The sequence below is a fragment of the Siphateles boraxobius genome, unplaced genomic scaffold (genome assembly GCF_051911475.1).
Source record: "Siphateles boraxobius isolate OS27281-9 unplaced genomic scaffold, OSU_SipBor_1 68, whole genome shotgun sequence".
Lineage (NCBI taxonomy): Eukaryota > Metazoa > Chordata > Actinopteri > Cypriniformes > Leuciscidae > Siphateles > Siphateles boraxobius.
This window is the reverse complement of record NW_027509195.1, coordinates 293,044-313,496: the sequence shown is the minus strand read 5'-3', so window position 1 is coordinate 313,496 and position 20,453 is coordinate 293,044. Positions and strand designations below refer to the sequence as shown.

The 20,453-nt window shown below is 41.2% G+C and overlaps 1 protein-coding gene across 2 annotated transcripts in view; it reads right to left on the bottom strand.

Annotated features, from left to right (window-relative positions):
• samd10b (sterile alpha motif domain containing 10b) overlaps window positions 1-20,453 on the bottom strand; it is a 93,195-nt gene that overhangs the window by 56,533 nt on the left and 16,209 nt on the right. Inside the window, exons 1-2 of one of the 2 annotated variants that reach the window (XM_077213980.1) lie at window positions 13,173-13,373; window positions 505-683 (exon numbers count right to left, since the gene is read on the bottom strand). In XM_077213980.1, coding sequence (XP_077070095.1) covers window positions 505-683; window positions 13,173-13,251 — 258 coding nt within the window. In that variant the 5' untranslated portion in view covers window positions 13,252-13,373. Of the gene's footprint in view, window positions 1-504; window positions 684-13,172; window positions 13,374-20,453 lie in introns of those variants that run through there. The other variant, XM_077213981.1, reaches the window with a different exon arrangement.

The following is a 20,453-nucleotide window of genomic DNA, read 5'->3' as shown; positions in this document are numbered from 1 at the left end:
GACATAATTTTCATTTTTGGGAGAACTAACCCTTTAAAATGTCATCCTCATTATAAACAAAGTATTTATTTAATCAAGTGGCTCATTTTGATATTGCAGGATCTGTGATGTCACACTGGCAAACACATTTGCATATGACCGCCTCCAGAGCAAGACATCGATGACATCAGACATCGGTTTTACATTATCGCACCATAGGCCCCACCCACTGGCGTTCAGTCGCTTAACGGCTGACATTTGCCTTCACTGGATGTGGATGTCATGTCGTGAAAAGGAGCCACCCCTTAAAAACGGATCATTTCAGACAAAGGGTCAGAATGAGAGTTGCGCAGAGTTCAGTTCCGCATATATATTTGTTTTCTTTTTTCCCCCCGCAAAATCTTTACTAACATTATAAGTATACCTCAAGGACCATATTAAAACAATTCCATGTCATGACCCCTTTAAGATGGCAGTGCGATGTCATTAGTGACTTTCTCTCCTGTGGGGAGTGTGATTGTGTACCTGTATTCCTTCTGTGCCGGGCTGCTGTAGCAGTTTGACGGTCCTCCTGGTCACCCTCTGCCCGCGTCCTTCATGCCAGGTAAGGTTGCCCCCCGCCCTGCGTGGCAGCTGATAGTTCAGCTCCTCTGCTGAGACTGTGTGGTCCAGTGCAGTCCGACAGAAGCTGAAGCTGGACGCAGCTGTGGAGGACAGATGAAGAGAGATGTTGAGCACATCCCACCATTTTATACACGGATCATTGTCATTGTTACAGGAAGCTCCATGAATTCATTATAATGTCAATCACAGGTCATTGTGTACTTTCAACTTTACATTTAAAACACACCATTTAAAAGTTGTTTTTTTAATACTGTTATTCAGCAAGAACACATTAAATTGATCAAAAGTGACATAAAATCATAATAAAAAAACAATCTATTTCAAAGAAATGTTGTTCTTTTGAACGTTCTATTGATCAAAGATCGGTTTCCACAAAAATATGCAGAAATAAGCAGCACAGATGTTTTCGACATTGATAATAATCACAAATGTTTCTTGAGCATCAAATCAGCCTATTAGAATGATTTCTGAAGGATCATGTGACACTGAAGACTGGAGTAATGATGCTGAAAATTCAGCTTTGATCACAGGAATAAATTACATTTTAAAATATACTTACATGGAAACATTAATCATATTTAAAAGAGACGTCAATAATGCAGGGAAATAATTATTATTTGTATGACAATAAATTGCCAGTCAAACATTTCTTAATTGTGACAGCCCTACTTTTATCATTAATATTCACACAGTTTTCCAGCCCTTACAGAAAGTGATCAATATAATAATGCACTTTACAGTGTACGCAGACAAACACACACAGACACGTTGTAAATTAGTCAAGTTTTCTAAGCATATGGCACATGTATGATTCAGTGCCTGGCAACCCAACATGCTTAATCAGCAAACATGCGCTCATGTCCAGAAAAAAAGAAGAATAGACATTCATTTTTCCTCTAAGTGGCCATTGAGGGATAATCTTTAACCCCACCAGATACAGGAGACGGGTGAGGTGTTTCAGGTCATGGACCCGCTGAGCAGTGTGTGTGTGTGTGTGTGTGTGTGTGTGTGTGTGTGTGTGTGTGTGTGTGTGTGTGTGTGTGTGTGTGTGTGTGTGTGTGTGTGTGTGTGTGTAAAAATGCAAATGAAGCACATCAGTATGTCAGTGTCTGTTTGTGATGCCACGACATAATTATCATATACAGGCTCTTCCATGCATACAAAGTATCAGCAGCTACCTACTGTGTAATACTATTTACTTTTTTTTCAAGTGTATTGTGAAGCAGTATGAACTATACAGTATGCAATGGAAAACATTTCAAACATTTCAAGTCGCATGCTTCATTGTTGTCACAAAACCTTATCAAAAAAGTTATCATCTTGGAAATAACATTGGTTATTTTGCAGTGAGTTACTGGATTTTAAGTTTAAAAAAATATCAAATAATCACACTGAAAATAGAAGGTGAAGTATTCTGCTCATGTTGGAAAATATAAAACCAATGTAAAAACAAAAAGTATTGGAGTATGTTTTACAAGAAAATACTATTTCAGTCTTTCTACTTCAAAATATCCTGTTTAATTAATTGTGTTACTTGCATTATTTGCGAAATTTACTAGCTATTTCTAAGTGACTGTTATACGATTTATTCAGATATTCCATGCATATGGGTCAATCTAATGTTATGTAAAACATAAAAAGGGCATTATGATAATGAAACTCAGGTGAAAAATATGCTTACTTGTCATCACAAAAAATGACAATGCAACAAAACTTAAATTCACAATTAAACAGAAATAGCGACATATTTTGTTCCATTAAACATATAAATGGATGAATCAATCACAATAAGATCTTCGACATGCATTTACAACACCGTTAAGGTGAAGTTTCTTTTCATGCCGACTTTAATGGGCCTAAAAATAAGAAGCAGATACACTTTATGTTAAGGTGTTATTGTTAAAGTGTAATTATACATTTATGTACTGAGTAATATTAATTCACACAATGTACTTACATGCGCAGAAGGCGCTCCTCTTTCCTAAATCTAACCAAATGGAGTTGATCAAACTTAAATCAATTTCATAGGTGACACTATTTAAATATTTTATGCTAGACTCATTGTATTACTACTAATTAACAACAATTTTTTGAGTAGAGGGTTATAGTTAGGGTTAGTTGTATGTAATTATGCATCATTTACTGTTATTACTACAATAAGTACGTTACATACAGTATGTAACAAAGACAATGTAAAATAAAGTGTTACCGAAGTTGCTTAATAGAAATTTCATTCTGTTTAAATAAAGCTTAAATCTGCAGAAATAGTACAAGAAGTATACTATTCTGAATCCAGTTAATTCTCGAACTTTTCCCTTTCGCTTTTCACACTCTGCTTTATCCAAACACCAAACTGCAAAAAAAAAAAAAAAAAATACAGATGTGCTTGTAAAGGCCGTTGGTCTTTCTTTTTCTTTTTCTGACCCCTGGCTATCTCTCTCTCTCGCTCTTTCTGTGTATATACCTCTCCCACTTGGCTTTCTTATGCAAGCTCTTTTTTCCCCAGCATAGCTAATGTGAATAGTGCCACGAAAGCCCTTGGTAAGTACAAAATATTTAATGAAGGGTAAAAGATGATACCAGCGCATATCAGCACGTAAGAGATTAAAAAACAAGTCAGCGAGGAAGAGAAAGAGGGAGCGAGGGATCAAAAGTGAGGGAAGACTGTAAATAATACATTAATGGCCATTCACAAAAACTCACAAAGGTCTGAGGTAGCCCTACACAGCAAAGTTTTGTTTGTCTGGTTAAGCTGCTCTCAAAGCTCTTTGCATAGAGTCTCATTGCGTGAAGAGCAAGAGCCCATTGTGTTTCAAACAGTACTGCAGTGGCCGGTACCTCTGTGTTAACCAAAGTACTATAAAAGTGACTGTGGGAAAATGGAAACTCTGGGAAAAACCCTCTAGAAGATGCTGACAGCTAAAACAAAAGTCTTTCCACATATCACAACCATCCCAAAGGGCAGGTCAAGTTCATAGTGTAATCATGGGGTGATGGGAAAGATGGATCATGGAGCTGTTTGTCAGGGTTCAGTGATGCGTTTCCTGTGTCCTCATTTTATCACTGTTCTCTCTCTCTCTCTCTCTTGGGCAGACAGGAAACGAAAGCCGAAGGCTTATTACTGCCAATCAAATCCGTGGGAGGCAAAATTTAAGAGCTCTCTACACACTGAGATGGATATGAAACACGTCCCATCACTCAAAGAAAGGGGTGTGGTTAAAGAAAGTACAGCATCTGTCAGTCATCCTTAAGGGGTTGTGGCTAAGAATGATATTTTCTCTGGATATACTGCACAATCTACCCATCTGTCCAAATCTCTGTCAGCATTTCAATCAGAGAATACGAATTTCCACTTGGTATCCCAGAAGTAGACACTGACTGCGTCTGAAAACGCTTACATCCCTATATAGTAGGCGAAAAACAGTACACCAAAATAATAGTATGTCTGAAATCTTAGTATTCATAAAACAGTAGGCGAAAATTACCCGGATTGTGACTGATCTGAAACAATCTACATAGGCAGTTATGTTCTGGAATGAATCACTGTTTTAAATGAATCTGTTAAAAGAATAATTCAGTGATTCGCCCATGAACACATGCTGGCTGTATTTAAAATCACCTCTATCAATATTCCCAACATTACTCCACTGAATGAGTGAATGAAAATGAGTGATTGAATTCAGACACTGAGCGTATAGGGGGCAACTAAACCAATGAATTCATACCAAACTTAGCATTTTTACCATATCTTTCTATGGTAGAAAAAGTAAAAGTAGTATGCTAATATGTGATTCTTAATTCAGCACTTATTTTGACCCAAAATGAATCAGTATTTTTGAACTATTTGGTTGAGTGATTGATCCAATGACAGTCGACAAGACGGTTCCTTGTCGACACCTACTGGTGCAACGATGTAACTCAAAGCAGTCACTAAAAAATTCCCAGCATAATACACTTTCAGCCATTCACATTCGATTTAAAAATATATTATGAATATATAAATAATAACCTGTGTTTCCTGGAATATGCAGTTTGAACTATAGGTTTGCAAAAACATGCTATACCAAGATCACATTGTTGATTTTGGCATAATCTTTACCAAGAAATAAGCCAGATGAGGCATTCTCTGGACAATTGATGACTTTGATACTCTTTGTCTTGAAGGCTATAGTGTAGATAATGCCACGGAGACAGTCTGGTGTAATATTAGGAAGCAAGATTAATTCTGACCCTTCAGAATGTGAACTTGGCCAGAATTGATCTTCAAACAAGTGCTCAAGTCTTAATAGTGTGAAGAAGACATAAGGCGTTCTCGACACCACCATCAGAAGAGGGGAGGGGAGGAGACAGAAAGGAGAGGTCAAATGTGGACAAAGTCTGAAAATGTTCATTAAATATTCTGGGAGGGAGATGTACAAAGCTCTTTGAGTGCTGATGCAAGGCACTAAACCGCTTAGATACATGTAATAGAAGACAAAGAAAGAGAGAGATGGAAACAGGAGCAAGGACCGTTAAGTAAATGCAGAGAGAGAGAGAGAGAGAGAGAGAGAGAGAGAGAGAGAGAGAGAGAGAGAGAGAGAGAGAGAGAGAGAGAGAGAGAGAGAGAGAGAGAGAGAGAGTGAGAGAGAGAGAGAGAGACAGAGAGAGAGAGAGAGAGAGAGAGAGAGAGCTGGGATCCAATGGCAAATGATTTCGACCCTGAAAAAAGAGTGACTCTCCTGCCCGATGTGATTGATGGAATGGCTTAGATCTTCTCCTGCCACCACGGAAGAAGATTAATCATGAAAGTTTCCAAACTTCAGTTGACATTTCCTTTCTTTTTTAACAGTGATTAGCAAGCAATTACCCTGTGGTTTGGTGTGGCTTGTGGGAAGGTCATACAGAGCCAAAGCCCAAGGTGAATTACCACAGCACTTTTGAAAAAACTCATTCCTTCCTAAAGAAGAAACTCCTCTTATGAGCTGAATGAACTTTCCCACAGGCTCCAAGACTCCTTCACCTATCAACCAAGTTGGCATCTAAGGCACTTGTACTACCTCCATCCGTTCAAAAATGTCACTTTCTTCCTGAAGAACTGGACAGAAAACTAAAATAAATACTTAACATGAAAAAAGAACACTTCAACAAATTATAAATTAATAATTTTTTTTCATATGCACTATGTAAAGGTTTCTACACCTATTATCTTTATTATTGCTATTTTTGCATAAAATAATATAGAAGTCTTGTTTACTCATAAGGCTGAGTAAATAATTTATTTGTAAAAATATAGTAAAAACAGTAATATTGTGAAATATTATTATAACCTAAAATAAATGTTTTCTATTTTTTTTTAAATGCAATTTATTCCTGTGATCAAAGCTGAATTTTTCAGCATCATTACTCCAGTCTTCAGTGTCACATGATCCTTCAGAAATCATTCTAATATGATGATTTGATGATCCACAAACATTTCTGATTATTATCAATAATGCTTAAAGGGATAGTTCACCCAAAAAAAAAAATTTCTGTCAGTATTTACTCACCCTCATGTTGTTCCAAACCCGTAATGATCTTCGTTCATCTTCGAAACACGAATTAAGATATTTTTGATGAAATCTGAGAGCTGGATCACTCCTCCATGATAGGCTTCTAAGGGATTGAAACTTGCCAGCCCTGAAAAGTTATTAAAGACATTGTTAAAATAGTACAAGTGTCTACAGTGACTCAATCTTAAGTTTATCAAGCGACGAGAATACTTTTTGTGTGCAAAAAAAAACCAAAAAATTAAATTAACGACTTTATTTCAACTATTCATTTCCTTCTCGGCCTCGAGTCAGTTCACGTAGTGTAACAGCGCAGCGCTTCTGCGTAGGCTCACTACTGGCCGACGCTGGTCATGTGGGTTATGCGTGTGACGTACAACACAGAAGCTGCGCTGACTCGAGGCCCACAGAGAAGGAAATGAATAGTTGAAATAAAGTCGTTATTTTAGTTTTTTTTGCGCACAAAAAGTATTCTCGTCGCTAGATAAACTTAATATTGAGCCACTGTATTCACTTGGACTATTTTAACAATGACTTTAATAACTTTTCGGGGAACAAGTTTCAATCCCTGAAGAAGCCTATGGAGGAGTGATCCAGCTCTCAGATTTAATCAAAAATATCTTAATTTGTGTTCCGACGATGAACGAAAGTCTTACGGGGTTGGAACAACATGATGGTGAGTAATTACAGAATTTTCATTTTTGGGTGAACTAACCCTTTAATACGTTTGTGGAAACCATGATAATTGTTTTCAGTATTCTATGATGAACATAACAGCATTTATTTGAAATAAAAATCTTTTGTAACATTACATTACTGTCACTTTTGATCAAAGTAAAGTAGTCCTTGCTGACTAAAAAAAGAAAAAGATAAACTTTTGAATGGTATACTGTCACATGTAACATAGTATCGCTATCTGATACCATCAGAAAAGTCATATATTGTCACGGTGTGGTGCAGGCAGAAGGAGATGAGGAATCCAAAGTTCCAATGCAAACATTTACTTACAATAATATACAAACAGGTACAGACAGGCAGAAGGTTCACACACACTTAGTACAATGGAGAACGGGACACAGACTGACTGAACAGAAGGGAACTAAATACAAACACAGATGAACGTTGATTGACAGAACACAGCTGAAACAGATGATGATGGTTAACTAAACACAGGTGATACAGATGAACTGATAATGAGGATGACACGTGACTTGAAGACAGGTAGACAAGTCCAATGAAACCAAACTAAACAGAATACAACTGTGACATAAAAAAATATATTTTTTAAATTACATACAAAGAGAGTGTCCTCAAATTTATACTTTTGCACTTTAAAACAGGCTGCATCTACAGTTAACATGACCAGGTTAAATAAATATAGCCACAAGCTAATTAAAACATGAGATTACCTTTTCAATATATAAGTCTATTCCATATCAGCATGTCTTCCATCTAGTGTGTTCAATCCGTGGTTAGTATTTACTAAGGGGAAGCCCTGCAGGCACTATACTTGAACCCCAGAAATGAAGCATGAAATTATTCCATCTTGACCCAGCTCTTGAGAGCAATTCAATCATGTTGAGAAAAATACCGTAAAAATATAAAGTTGTTCTCAAAGAATGTGTTGTCGAACTTTCTCATCCATACAAACTAGCTTTAGTACTTAGTAGGCAGGGTGAATAGTCCCATCTCTCATTTTTTCACTTAGATATCCAAAAGAAAATTATTTTGCCCCACAAAAGCAAGCAGAGACAACTTCAGGTCCGACGTGAGTTCAGTTTATGTAAATGGTGATTCACAAAGTTGACATAACATGGTTAAACCTTGGACATTTCAGTGAATCTCCATGGCAAAGCAGCTTTAAACTTGAAGTTTAATTGGTATTTCTAACTTTTCGGTTCAATGAAATGCTAGAATTAGATATCGAACTTCACTTCACTTGAGGGTTATTCAGTTTTTGGCATATTCAGTAACCTGCATTACTAAAATGAGTCTCTCCACACTGCAAGCAGTCAGTCTGTGGGAGATCAAATTGCTCCGACAGCCAGCAGTTCGACCTGGAACGGAGGAAGATTGACAGGGGAATAACAGGAGATCTCCCGCTGAAAAGACAAGTCTGAGACGGCCTCCATCAACAGAAAGAAAACATCATTAAACAAGGAAAACAAACAACAGAGGAAAGGATTATTCACTACAGCATTGATTTGCTAACCAAAAACGACACTCCTACGGAAGTTGGTTAAAATAAATCTTCCATGCTGAGAAAGACAGATATTTATTTAGCTAGTTGTTAAGGTAAAGATATCAGTGTTGGGCAAGCAACTTTAAAATTGTAGGTTGTCAGCCTACAACTACATTGAAGCTTTTTAAAGGGAATTTTAAATATATTTAAATCATGAAAACCCTCGGAATGTTTCAGCATGTTATTGAATATGGCAATGGTAATATATTTGGTCTTGGTGAACTATATCTTCTACGCTGCTGCTGTTGTATAGGAAGTATGGACTTGCTACTGCTAATAGATAAACAGATGTGCTGCGGTATGTGGTGTTTTTAATATGCTTTAAGACAAACCATGTACAAATTCATAAGTCACACCATTGCTGAGTATTTTCTCTTTAAAACTGCAGTGAATCAAAGGCAGTCTCAAAAGCGTGGTTTGATATCGCTGGTGTTTCTGACGCCACAAACTACCTTGTAACCAATCAGGTCAACGTGTGATCGTCAACAAGTGGATCTCTGAGCTGGTGTGAGTGAGTGGAGGCGGGGCTCATTAGCATATTCATAGAACCGCATATACTAAATGAGGCAAGGGTGTAGAGTTACATTCAAGCTATTTTAAGTCAAATTCAAGGCAAAAACATGTCATTTTGGTGATCAAATATGAGTTTTAAGGGATACAATTATTGACTACAGGGGGACTTTAATCGGTAAATCTTCTTCAAATCTGTTAATTCACAATAACCCATACTAATTTGTCTTTCCAATGATACATATGACAAAGAGAAATGTTTAGGATGTACTCGATACGGTGTGCAATGACATTACACAGTATTGTAGCGTTTAAGTGAACTACACTGCGTGTTGGGGAAAGTGTTGATTTTGGTTATTTACTCCACAACAATGACTGTGTTTTTCATCTCATCTGAAGCTCAGTAATATACCTTTGTTTGGTACTACCATTTTACACCTCAAAAATAAGGTAATACAGTAAAATTCTCTAAATGCTGTATTGCAGCACTGCTATTTCTTGTTATTTTTAAGTCACTTTCATAAGTCTTTGCTGTTTGCTATAAGTTGATGTAAGTTAATAACGTAAAGTTCAAGTATGAATTATTCATGCCCACTGACTGCCTCATCGCGTCACACATAAACCAAACCTTGTAGAGAGAGAGAGATGATTTCTCTAGCTCCTGTAGCTGTGATTTTTTAAATTATATCCATAAAAGAGATGAGGACTTAATTGTGAATGCAAAAACAAATGAACATCTGTGGAGTTTGGAGTAAAACTTTGACCTTGTAGGGAAACTTTTTTTATACAGACTTCATTAGCATATTCAGCATCATCTGCATAATCAGGATATTCAAATATGAAATATGCACTTATAAGTTCCAGCAGTTCTTCTATTTATTCATTATACTGCAATATTGTGTAATCTCCTGACCCTTTTTTTTGTAAATTTGCTGTCTCCATGAACTATTGTACTGAATACATCATACACATAATAATAAGAGGAAGGAAAACGTCTCCGTTACTATCGTAACCCCGGTTCCCTGAGCACAGTTGCCAACTCTCGCGAGACAAATAAGCAACTGTAGCTTCAAAAAAAAGCCCAAAACAAGCCCAATATTATTAGATTATTTAGTTTCAACATTATCATTTATTTTTGATTACCAATAAATGAGCCTGCAACATATTAAACTGAAACCACTCCTTTATTAGAAAAGGATAAACGGATTAGGAAAAAAAGGTTTTAAAAAAGGTTTGGAGAGATGGAAAAGGACAAAAAGACAATCAAGAAAAGACAGGGATATGTAACACACACACACACACACACACACACACTATATAAAAAAAAAAATATATATATATATATATATAAGCACAAAAAAACGCAACCCGCAACCCGTGCTTTTTTAACGCGACTTACAAAAAAAAACCCCCAAAGTCGCGTATTATAAGCGGACTTGGCAACTATGTCTCTGAGAGGTGGGAACGAGACATTGCGTAGCTACGCTGCAGGAACTCCTCCCTTCTCCACTTTTGATAAAATCTTATGAGCTAACGCCAGCTTGGAACAGCTGGCCAATAGTCGCAAAGTATGCAAATACTGACAGTATAAAATGCATTCGCATGGCCGACAATTGCGTCAGAATCACCATTGAATGCTGCACAGCTGATCGAACAGCGAACATGGCGGCTAACGCAATGTCTCGTTCCCGCCTCTCAGGGAACTGAGGTTACGATAGTAACCGGAGACGTTTCCTTTCAAGAGATGTAACTCTACATTGCATAGCTATGCTGCGGGAACTGTATTGAATCCCGCCGTGAGAGTTAGTGAAGATAAGCCCGGGCAAAACGGGGCCAAGCTATACCAGCCACGGACAGACAGTCAGCCAATAGCCGCGCCGCTAGGAGTGCTCGCATCTGATAGGAGGAACTAGACCAATGAGACATCATCATAATTTAACAGTATTAAACACTAGTAGCTATATACACAGAGTCAACAGCATAGCGGTAACCACTGCATTCAACTAGAACAGTTCACAATACACGAGTAAGGAATTTAACTCACCGAAAGTACTTGAGATGCCACAGATGGTACATCCAGCTTGTAAAATCTGGCGAAGGTGTTCTGAGAAGACCAGCCAGCAACAAAATATAAATCCTGGAAGACATACCTCTAGACCAGGCCCACGAAGAGGCAACAGCACTCGTCGAATGAGCTCATATGTTAGGCGGGACAACCTTCTGCTGGCAAGCGTAAGCCAGTGCGACAGCGTCCACAATCCAGTGAGAAAGTCACTATTTTGAGACAGTTGACGTCTTTCCCTTGGTACAGCAACCAAAGCACACAAAAAGCTGGCCCGACTGAAGGAAGGCGGCCGCGCGATTCACATACATCCGCAAAACTCTGACAGGTCAAACAGTGCTCAGAGAGTCAGTGTCACGCGAGGATGGCAGCTCAGCAGATAAGCGGGCAGAGAAACATCCTGTGCTTTAGGCACGTAGCCCCGTCTCGGGTGGAGAGTAACACTCGTGGCCGTGAAGGACACCTCACTCCCCTGAGAATCTGACCACCAGAGCGTACCTTCCGATTGTTTGCCCGTAACCGGGGAACGAAACGAAGCAGTAGCGTATTCCTTCAGCGTGGGTGCAATCATATTATTTTCCAGTCTGTGCTGCAGGAAGCGCCAACATCTGACACGGGGGGAACCTTCGGGTCAACATCAGTATCCTGGAACCATTTACACCAATCACAGAGTAGAACAACAGCCAATAGCGTCGCTCCTCTGGGAGTGCTTACAGCTGATAGGCATGGGCAGACCAATGAGCAGCTCAGCTCAAGTTCACCAGAATTGCATATCAGCTAGAATCTTAGGCTGTACTGAACAATACAGAGTAGCATAACAGCATAATCACATATCAGTATATAAATAAGCACAGCGTCATCGGCCGTAGCGACAACAACTGTGAATATACATAGTTGGATGTCGTGGAAGAACGGAGTCCTCCTCCTCGAAGTAGCCTGCCGGCGGCTCAACTGGAGATACCAGACTTATTTGTTTTTACTGGAGCATTTTGCGTCGAGTCCAGCGCGTCCGCGAAAAGGACTGACGCGTGGTGACAGCAGAGGACTATGGCCCCAGGCCTCGTCGTCACCGTCGTTTCTGGGTGGGGGAGGGCCCACCAGCTGGCGGCAGTGGGCCTCGACCCCGTAATAGCAAAAACCCTCTCGAGTGCACGCACATGGAGTCCAAGATGGCCGCATTGGCGTGGTCAGGGACCAGGCAGGCGGCGCACACTCGTATTGGTGTGGGGCGGGTTGATGGGGCCCGCACAAACCCGCCAAAGGTTAGCCATCGGATGCGAGGGAGAAAAGGTAACTAGTCCTCAGGTGCTGTCAACGACGATCAACTTCAACGATGACAGCCTGAAGAAAGAGATTCTGACGCAATTGTCGAGGCCATGCATTTTATACTGCCCGCGAGCCTGTCAGTATTTGCACACTTCGCGAAAATTGGCCAGCTATTCCAAGCTGGAGTTACCCCATAATATCTCAGTATAAAGGTGTGGTCACATTACTGTTTTTAAGTACTTTTTAAAACTGTTAAAAGTAATGAGTTGGCTTAACTTGAAAAAAGTGAGGGAACCCGTTGCCTTAAATTATTCAGTAAATATACTTCATGGGTAATTGAAGAAATTCTGTAAATTCTGGAAAAAAAAATTATGTAAAATGTGTTTACATAACTTTTTTTTTTTTTTCATTTACCCCTTGCTAATCTTAGTTTCCAGGCCATAATTATTAAATGGATTCTCAAGTGTTTTTGATTCATGTTACATTAGTCATCAAGTGATGACCCAATACAGTCCCATTACTGTGCATATTTATATTTATGCAAATATACAAAATGATTAACACATAGGCTGAATAGGAAGACTGACAATTTTGAAAATGCACAAATCATAGAGGAAGTAAATATTATATAATCTCTTCAGAAGAGATCGCTCAGATCTACCAAAGTCAGAAATTTCAACTCAAATTCACATCCAATCAAAAGACCCAGTTATCTGAGCTATTTTATCCACATTCATTTTATAACTCTCTAAGTCTCATAATATACATTTGTATTTCTCCCTAAAGGAATTTCAGTAGAAACATCAGATACGATTTTGACACACGATACATATTATGAAACATAACGGACAGCTAAATTAGGTCTCCTGAGCATTGAAATCAAAAACACCTTCCTCTGGGACAAACATTAAAAGAACTCATCCAACCAATAGTAAGTTAAAAAAGAAAAAGAAAATAATTGTACCTTCGATGAAACTCTGTATGGCAGCTCTGTATGCTGGAGCAGTGCCAGGCTGAAGCACCATTACCCTCTGTCTCCTCATGGGCCTGCCCCGCCAGCCTACCTTCACCCCAATTCAACAACAGTAGTCAACCGGTCCAGCCTGCCCACGGCTGGGACCAGAAAGGGCAAGAACAGCCACCGTCCAGAGCACAGAGCTTGTTACTGTGCATTTCAAGATTGTTGAAATAGGAGAGAAGAGCTTACGTATAGTGATCTAACGTCCTGCCGCATATAAACACAAAAATATAAGCCAATCAGACTCTCCTGACAGATCAATGGAGCTAACCTCTACTTTACTGTCCAATGTACTCAACGCTGGCTGCATTCGATACTGTATCGACAGTATTGACTTGGGAAGTGTGCGTCTGTGGATGAAAACTAAAAACTACATAAATGTCAACTACAATGTGACAGTACCAATTATGAAACAGTGTTTTTATCTTTGAATGGATAAATTATTTATCCATTTATGAATTATGTACGTATGTAGCTGTCAAAGTTAACATGCTATCATGTGTAACTAATTGAAGGTGTTTAATGCTGTTATTCCTCTTTTACAGTCAATGTATTTATTCAATGTGACATTGTAGCTGACTGGGTGCTTCTCTTGAATTGTCAAAATTAAGTTACATTATGACTGAAATCATGTCTGTTAGACTATGATCAGTCCAGTGACAGATGAGTTTGGCTTAAATACGCTCAGATTTTAGGAAAACGGACAGTGAAAATTGATACCAAATAAATCAGATATGAATAAAAATCTCTAAAGCCTTTTCTCATTTCAGTGCTGGCATAGTAACAGTATTTTTCATTTGTAGACCACAATGAAGCACTGCAAAAGAATATTTATGATTTTATTAATGTTCTTCAAGTTTTTACTTTATGTATTAAGTAAGGAAGGAACGAACAAATGAAGAAAAGGGTGGACGGACCAAATAAAGGAAGGGAGGAAGGAACAGAAGGAAGAAAGAAAGGTAGGATTGATGAACTAACCAACGATGAAACAAACAAACAAATTAATAAATGAGATAAAGGAACAAAAAGGAGGGAAGGAAGGAACAATAAAGGAAAAGGAAAGAAAAGAAAGGATGGGAAGAACAAACAAACTAATGGACAGAAGAGGAAGGTAAGAGAAGGAATGAACAAATGAAGGAAAGGATATGAAGGAATTAAAAAAATAAAAAAGGATGGAATAAAGAAAATGAAGGAAGGAAGGAAAGTAGGAAGAAAATAAAGAAAATAATGAAGGATGGGAGGTACAAACAAATGAATGAAGGAAAGAAAGAAAGAAAGAAAGAAAGAAAGAAAGAAAGAAAGAAAGAAAGAAAGAAAGGAACAAGGGAACAGAACGAAGAAAGGCAGGCATGGAAGAATGAAATGGAAGAAATAAGAATTGAAAGAACAAAATTAAGAAAATAATGAAGTGAAATGAAATGAACGAAAGAAAGAAAGAAAGAAAGAAAGAAAGAAAGAAAGAAAGAAAGAAAGAAAGAAAGAACGCGCAAACAAATGAATGAAGGATGGATATAACTGAAGAATTAGGAAACAAACAACAAACAAATGAATAAAGGATGGAAGAGAAAATAAGCAAGAAAGGAAAGAATAAACAAATGAAGGAAAGGAAGGATGGATGGAATAAATATAAGAAGTGAGGAAGGAACAAAAGAAAGAAACAACGGGGTAATTAATGACTAAATAAAAATAAAGAAAGAAGGATGGAACAATACAAAATTAAAAAAGAAAAGAAGGAAGGAAGGACGGAAGGAAGGAAGGAAGGAAAGATGACACAAACCAACAAATGAGAGGAGGAGAGACTCATCTCTGGACACCAGAGAGAGAGAGAGAACAATAAAAGGACAAACAGAACTCAAGACAGAGAGTGAAAGTAATGAACAACAGAGTACAGCCGAACACACACTCTCCTACAAACAGCGGGACGTCTCAGTGTGTGTGTGTGTGTGTGTGTGTGTGTGTGTGTGTGTGTGTGTGTGTGTGTGTGTGTGTGTGTGTGTGTGTGTGTGTGTGTGTGTGTGTGTGTGTGTGTGTGTGTGTTTTTACTGAACTGCAATCTGCTTACTGATCAAATGTCTAGGTGCAAAGAGGCCGCCTCAGTTCAGATCCTCACAGGAGGTGCTGCTACACATCAGTGTCAGTTTACCTCTCTTTTTCTGTACACGGGGAGAAACTTTTTCCACCATATTTTAGCTGTCATCCTCTCTCGCTCTGTCCCATACAGAAATGTAATATATGTCAATATATCTAAATTACATATATAATGTCAGTGCCCATGTATGTCTGCTGCCTATATGAGAATATATGCAAAATTCATATATATAAAACACAGACATATATGAAACATATATTTCAAAATATAGCAAAAATGGCCGTTTTCATGTAAGTGCCATATATTTTCCCATATATATGTATGTCACATATTTATACTTAATGTTGTCCATATATGCGAGAAACCAATACTATACTGTAATATATGCAGATATATGGTATCATATATGGATTAACTCAAATATTTTCTTCACATGTTTGGACACATAAATGTTCATATATGTTGCAGGCATATATTGTGTTCTCAGATAAGTCAAATATATGTATAGATATATGTCATGCTATTTAAAATCTAAGTACATATATGGCCATATATTACATTTTTGTATGGGGTCTGTCTGTGTGTGTGTGTGTGTGTGTGTGTGTGTATGTGTGTGTATCTGTGTGTGTGTGTGTGTGTGTGTGTGTGTGTGTGTGTGTGTGTGTGTGTGTGTGTGTGTGTGTGTGTGTGTGTGTGTGTGTGTGTGTGTGTGTGTGTGTGTGTGTGTGTGTGTGTGTGTGTGTAATTACTGTTGTAACATGCAGGGGTCAGTCCTGGGTGCTGAATCTCTCCACAAATTATCTCACCCACATCCATTAAAAACAACAAGCCCCAACTCTCTTATTCATTTCTCTCTCTCCTTCAAACATCCCCCCCCCCCCTCCTCTCTTTTCTATTTTTTCTCCACTTTAACTCTATCCTGCACCTATAACTATTTTCAAAAGGAATAGTTTCACCAAACATTTAGATTCTGTCATTACTTACTCACCCATGTCATGTTCCAACATGAGTATGAGTGGGCCGTCTCTTAGAATGCCGGGAGAAAGAGAGTGTGCTTTCCATTGATAATCAAATTTAATTTAGTGGGGGAAACATGGACATGTAAGTAATGCATAACTCTTAAATTTACAACAAAATGTTTCTTCATGTATTGACTGACAGCTCTCCTGTTGAGAGAAAGGGTGAGTGAGTTCAGAGGTGTTGTGTGAGCTGTGTGAACATGATGTTATTGTTGTTCTAGACTAAATGTGAGCATTTACGTATCTCTCTTGCACAATAACTGATTCAATATTCATCAGACTGAATAAAAACAGTGATACAAACCTGCAAAAATTAAATATCTTAAATAACACAAATGTACTTTATGCATTTAAACTTACTTTACTTTTTTATCCAATGTCTTTGCTGTCCCACATGATCCAATTCAACCATTCCAATAAGCAAAACTTAAAATATCACAATTGTGTTTCATTTAGTTGTTTTACGGCTGAATTAAGTGTTGACAAAGCCGTCTAAGGAAAGCCTGGCCACTCCCTATTAAGCCCTATTGTACTGAATTTTGGTTGTAGGTCCATCAGAGTTCCACTGGGGGGCGATCGCCCGAGTGCAAAATGAATGGGAGTCTATGGAGCTAGATGGCTAAATTTGTCTCTTTCACACAATTGCCGTTGAGAAATCTCATATTTGAATGTAGATTTTGCAAGTTCAACATGGGTCATAGGTCCAAAGTTGAATGAACGAGTACTTATGTCCTTTCGATTTCTTACAGGTTGAGTTGTTGTTGCCCATTACACGCTAGTATTCTGCTAATGAACGCATCGTGGCATCCGAAGTATTTTCGGCGTGGTCTTTTAAAACAACAAAACAAAAACTCTTCTAGCACGTGTATTTACCTGTGTCAGCTGTGTTGTCGATGCCTCGAGAGAAAAGAAAGTGCAGATCGCGAAAGCACCAAAGTGACTGAAGGATTGCCGTAAAGCAGTTCCCTTTCGAGAGGTCTCTCCTATTGCGTAAGTAGCTTACGCTATGGGAAAACTCCTTTTCTCGAGAATATTGAAGTCTTTATGTAAAACCCATTGCAGCTGCACAGCTGACAGCAATGAACGAAGGCAGCTCGGTCATTGGCTGTGCTGCGGCAACTTGCTCGAACCAATGACGGGGCGACTCTGAATGCGCGACCAATGAGCGCGCTTCGCGCCCGCGCGCGTCAGAGCCCGCCAAGATGGGCGTGGCCAAGAGCTATATATTGGGCGCCCCGTCATGAGAGTTCTTTAGATTTAATCTCCTTCAGCGAACACCTTCTGCGCTGGATCCTCCGGATTATTGAAGCTTCGCCGTCGAAAAGCATACCAGCGGGATTTGCTACGAGGACGTCGGCACCTTCAGCCGCCTTCTAACGCGATCCTACTGAGCCATCCGGCGTACTGCTCACGCAAGTATTTACATCTGTTCGCTCTGCGACACTTGTAAAAGAGCAAATTTTCCAAGGCGTTGTTTCAAATGCCTTCCTGCGCGTCGTGCAGAGACCTTCTCCCGGACGGGCATCGTCACATCATCTGCTCTCGCTGCCTGGGCCGGGACCACGCAGAAGCTGCTTTGACCAAGGGCGGATGCCCCGAATGTGACGACCTGGGTCTCTCCGCACTGCGGGCTCGCCTCGCCGCTTTCGCCGTGAGCGAGCCCATCGCCGCCATCCCTCTGTTCGAGCCGCGCACTAAGAAAAAGCGCCGCTCACAGAGGCTTCCTGAACCTGAGCTCAGTGACGTCACGCCGAGCCAGTCTCCGCGTGCTTCACCGCCGCTCTTGCCTTCCCCACCGCCGGTTCAGTTCACCCAGCCGGACCCACACCCCTCTAGCAGAGCGGTGGGCCTTGTGACTTTCGGCGCGTCCGAGGACGACGGGGGAATGGATGACAGCTTGTCAATCGACGCTGCATCGGACGACTGGCCGGGCTCCACTCTCGACCCCGCCCCGTCGACGCTAGCTAGCGCGAGCGGGGGCTCCACCATGGATAGCGAGATTATCCGTGTTCTCTCTAAGGCCGTGGAAGACCTCGGGCTCGATTGGTCTTCTCCCGAAGAACCAACCCGGAGCCGACTGGATGAGTGGTTTCTGCAGGGGCGCCAGCAGGCCCCTCGGCAAAGGCCTTCTCCCTTCTTCCCGGAAGTTCACGACGAACTCACCAAGTCGTGGAAAGCCCCCCACTCTGCGCGCCTAAAGCCTTCTTTTTCTTCCTCGCTCTCCTCTGTGGACGGCGCGAAGGAAAGAGGCTACGAGGGAACACCGCCCCTCGAGGAGGCCGTGGCCAATCATCTCTGCCCGCCCTCCACCACCGGATGGAAAGCCAAAGCTTCCCACCCCTCGAAGCCCTGCCGCACTACTTCAGCTCTCGCCGGTCGCGCCTACGCCGCCGCCGGCCAAGCTGCATCAGCGCTTCACTCTATGGCGGTACTTCAAGTGTTCCAAGCCAAGCTTCTCCGCTCTATGGACGAGTCTGGCCCCGAACCCGAAGCCTTTAAGGACCTACGCAGCGCGACTGACATAGCCCTGCGAGCCACGAAGGCCACCGCCCAGTCTATCGGCCGTGCCATGGCTAATTTGACTGTTCTCGAGCGCCATCTGTGGTTGACTCTGACTGAGATGAAGGACGCGGATAAGGCGCCATTTCTCGACGCGCCTATCTCCACCAGCGGGCTGTTTGGACCGGCGGTTAAGGGTTTCGCCGAACGCTTCACTGAGGCCCAGAATGCTTCACAAGCTATGCGGCATTTCCTGCCCAAGCGCTCCAGCTCATCGCAGAGCAGACAGAGGCCGCCGCAGCCGCAGCGGGCTAGAACAGCCCCCACCGCCTCTCAGCCCGCGCCTCAGGCTGACGCTCGACGCCGCTCGCGCTCTCACAACCGCAAGCCGCCTTCTGAGCGACGGGGTCCTCGGCCCAAGATTGTGCTGAACCCCGAGCCTCGAAAGCCGTCCTAGCCACAAGAATGAAAAGAGAGAGTGCGTGTCTCGCAAAAGCCGGACCACTCCCTCTGCAAAAGCTCAAGCATTACCCAGTCCCCTTACAGGCGGCTGGATATGTTCATACAGCAGTCAATGGGCCAGTCACAGAGCTCGCTCACCTGCAAACAAACGCCGTTTTTACGGCGACGCACAGAAAACACAAAAAGAGTCTTTTTCTGTCTGTGTCACTAAGGGTTCACATGTCCACAAAGTGTGCATTCCCAGATACTGTCAAAACAGTGCCAAATTCATTCCCAGCTCAAGCTGCGCACCCCATGAATGTAGATCACGTGCCTACGGTCATGTACGCACCACTACACACAAGCACTGTTCACACAGTTATAAATTCATCCCCAGTAAAAGCGGGAAACATTATAAAAGTGACGCGTGTGCCTACCACTGTTTATGCACCCCCACTTATAAACACTGTCCTTACAGTGTCAAACACAACCCCAGCCCAGGCTGCGAGTTTTACAGACACAGCGCGCGCTGCTGTAATCACACACGCGCCCATTCACTCAGCTGCTCAGCGCGCGCCCGCGCCTCTGAGAGCTATGAGCTCAGGCGATTCGCTGGCCGGGTCCCTGCGTCACAGCGGCCCGCCCCTAGCCTGTATTCAGCCCATATCTGTACACGCAGCGGCATGGGAAAATATTCCAGATATGCCGAAATGGGTATTGAATATAGTAAAGCACGGATACTCGCTCCAGTTCGCTCGCAGACCACCACGTTTTACGACTGTGGTCGAGACGAAAGTGAGAAAAGAGTGCTCACATGTTCTACGCACCGAGGTGCGCAAACTAATAGAAAAGGGCGCTGTGGAAACTGTTCCCCCCTCTCTGAGCGAGGCAGGTTTTTACAGCCGCTATTTTCTCGTCCCGAAAAAGGATGGCGGTCTCCGCCCCATCCTAGATCTCAGACACCTGAACAAAGCACTAATGATTCGCTCGTTCAGAATGTTAACAACCAAGCATATCCTCGCGTAAGTACGCCCAGGAGATTGGTTTCTCTCAGTGGATCTGAAAGATGCTTACTTTCACATTCCAATAGCGCCTCATCACAGGCCGTTTCTGAGATTCGCTTTCGAGGGACAGTCGTACCAGTACACAGTACTTCCGTTCGGCCTGTCCCTGGCTCCC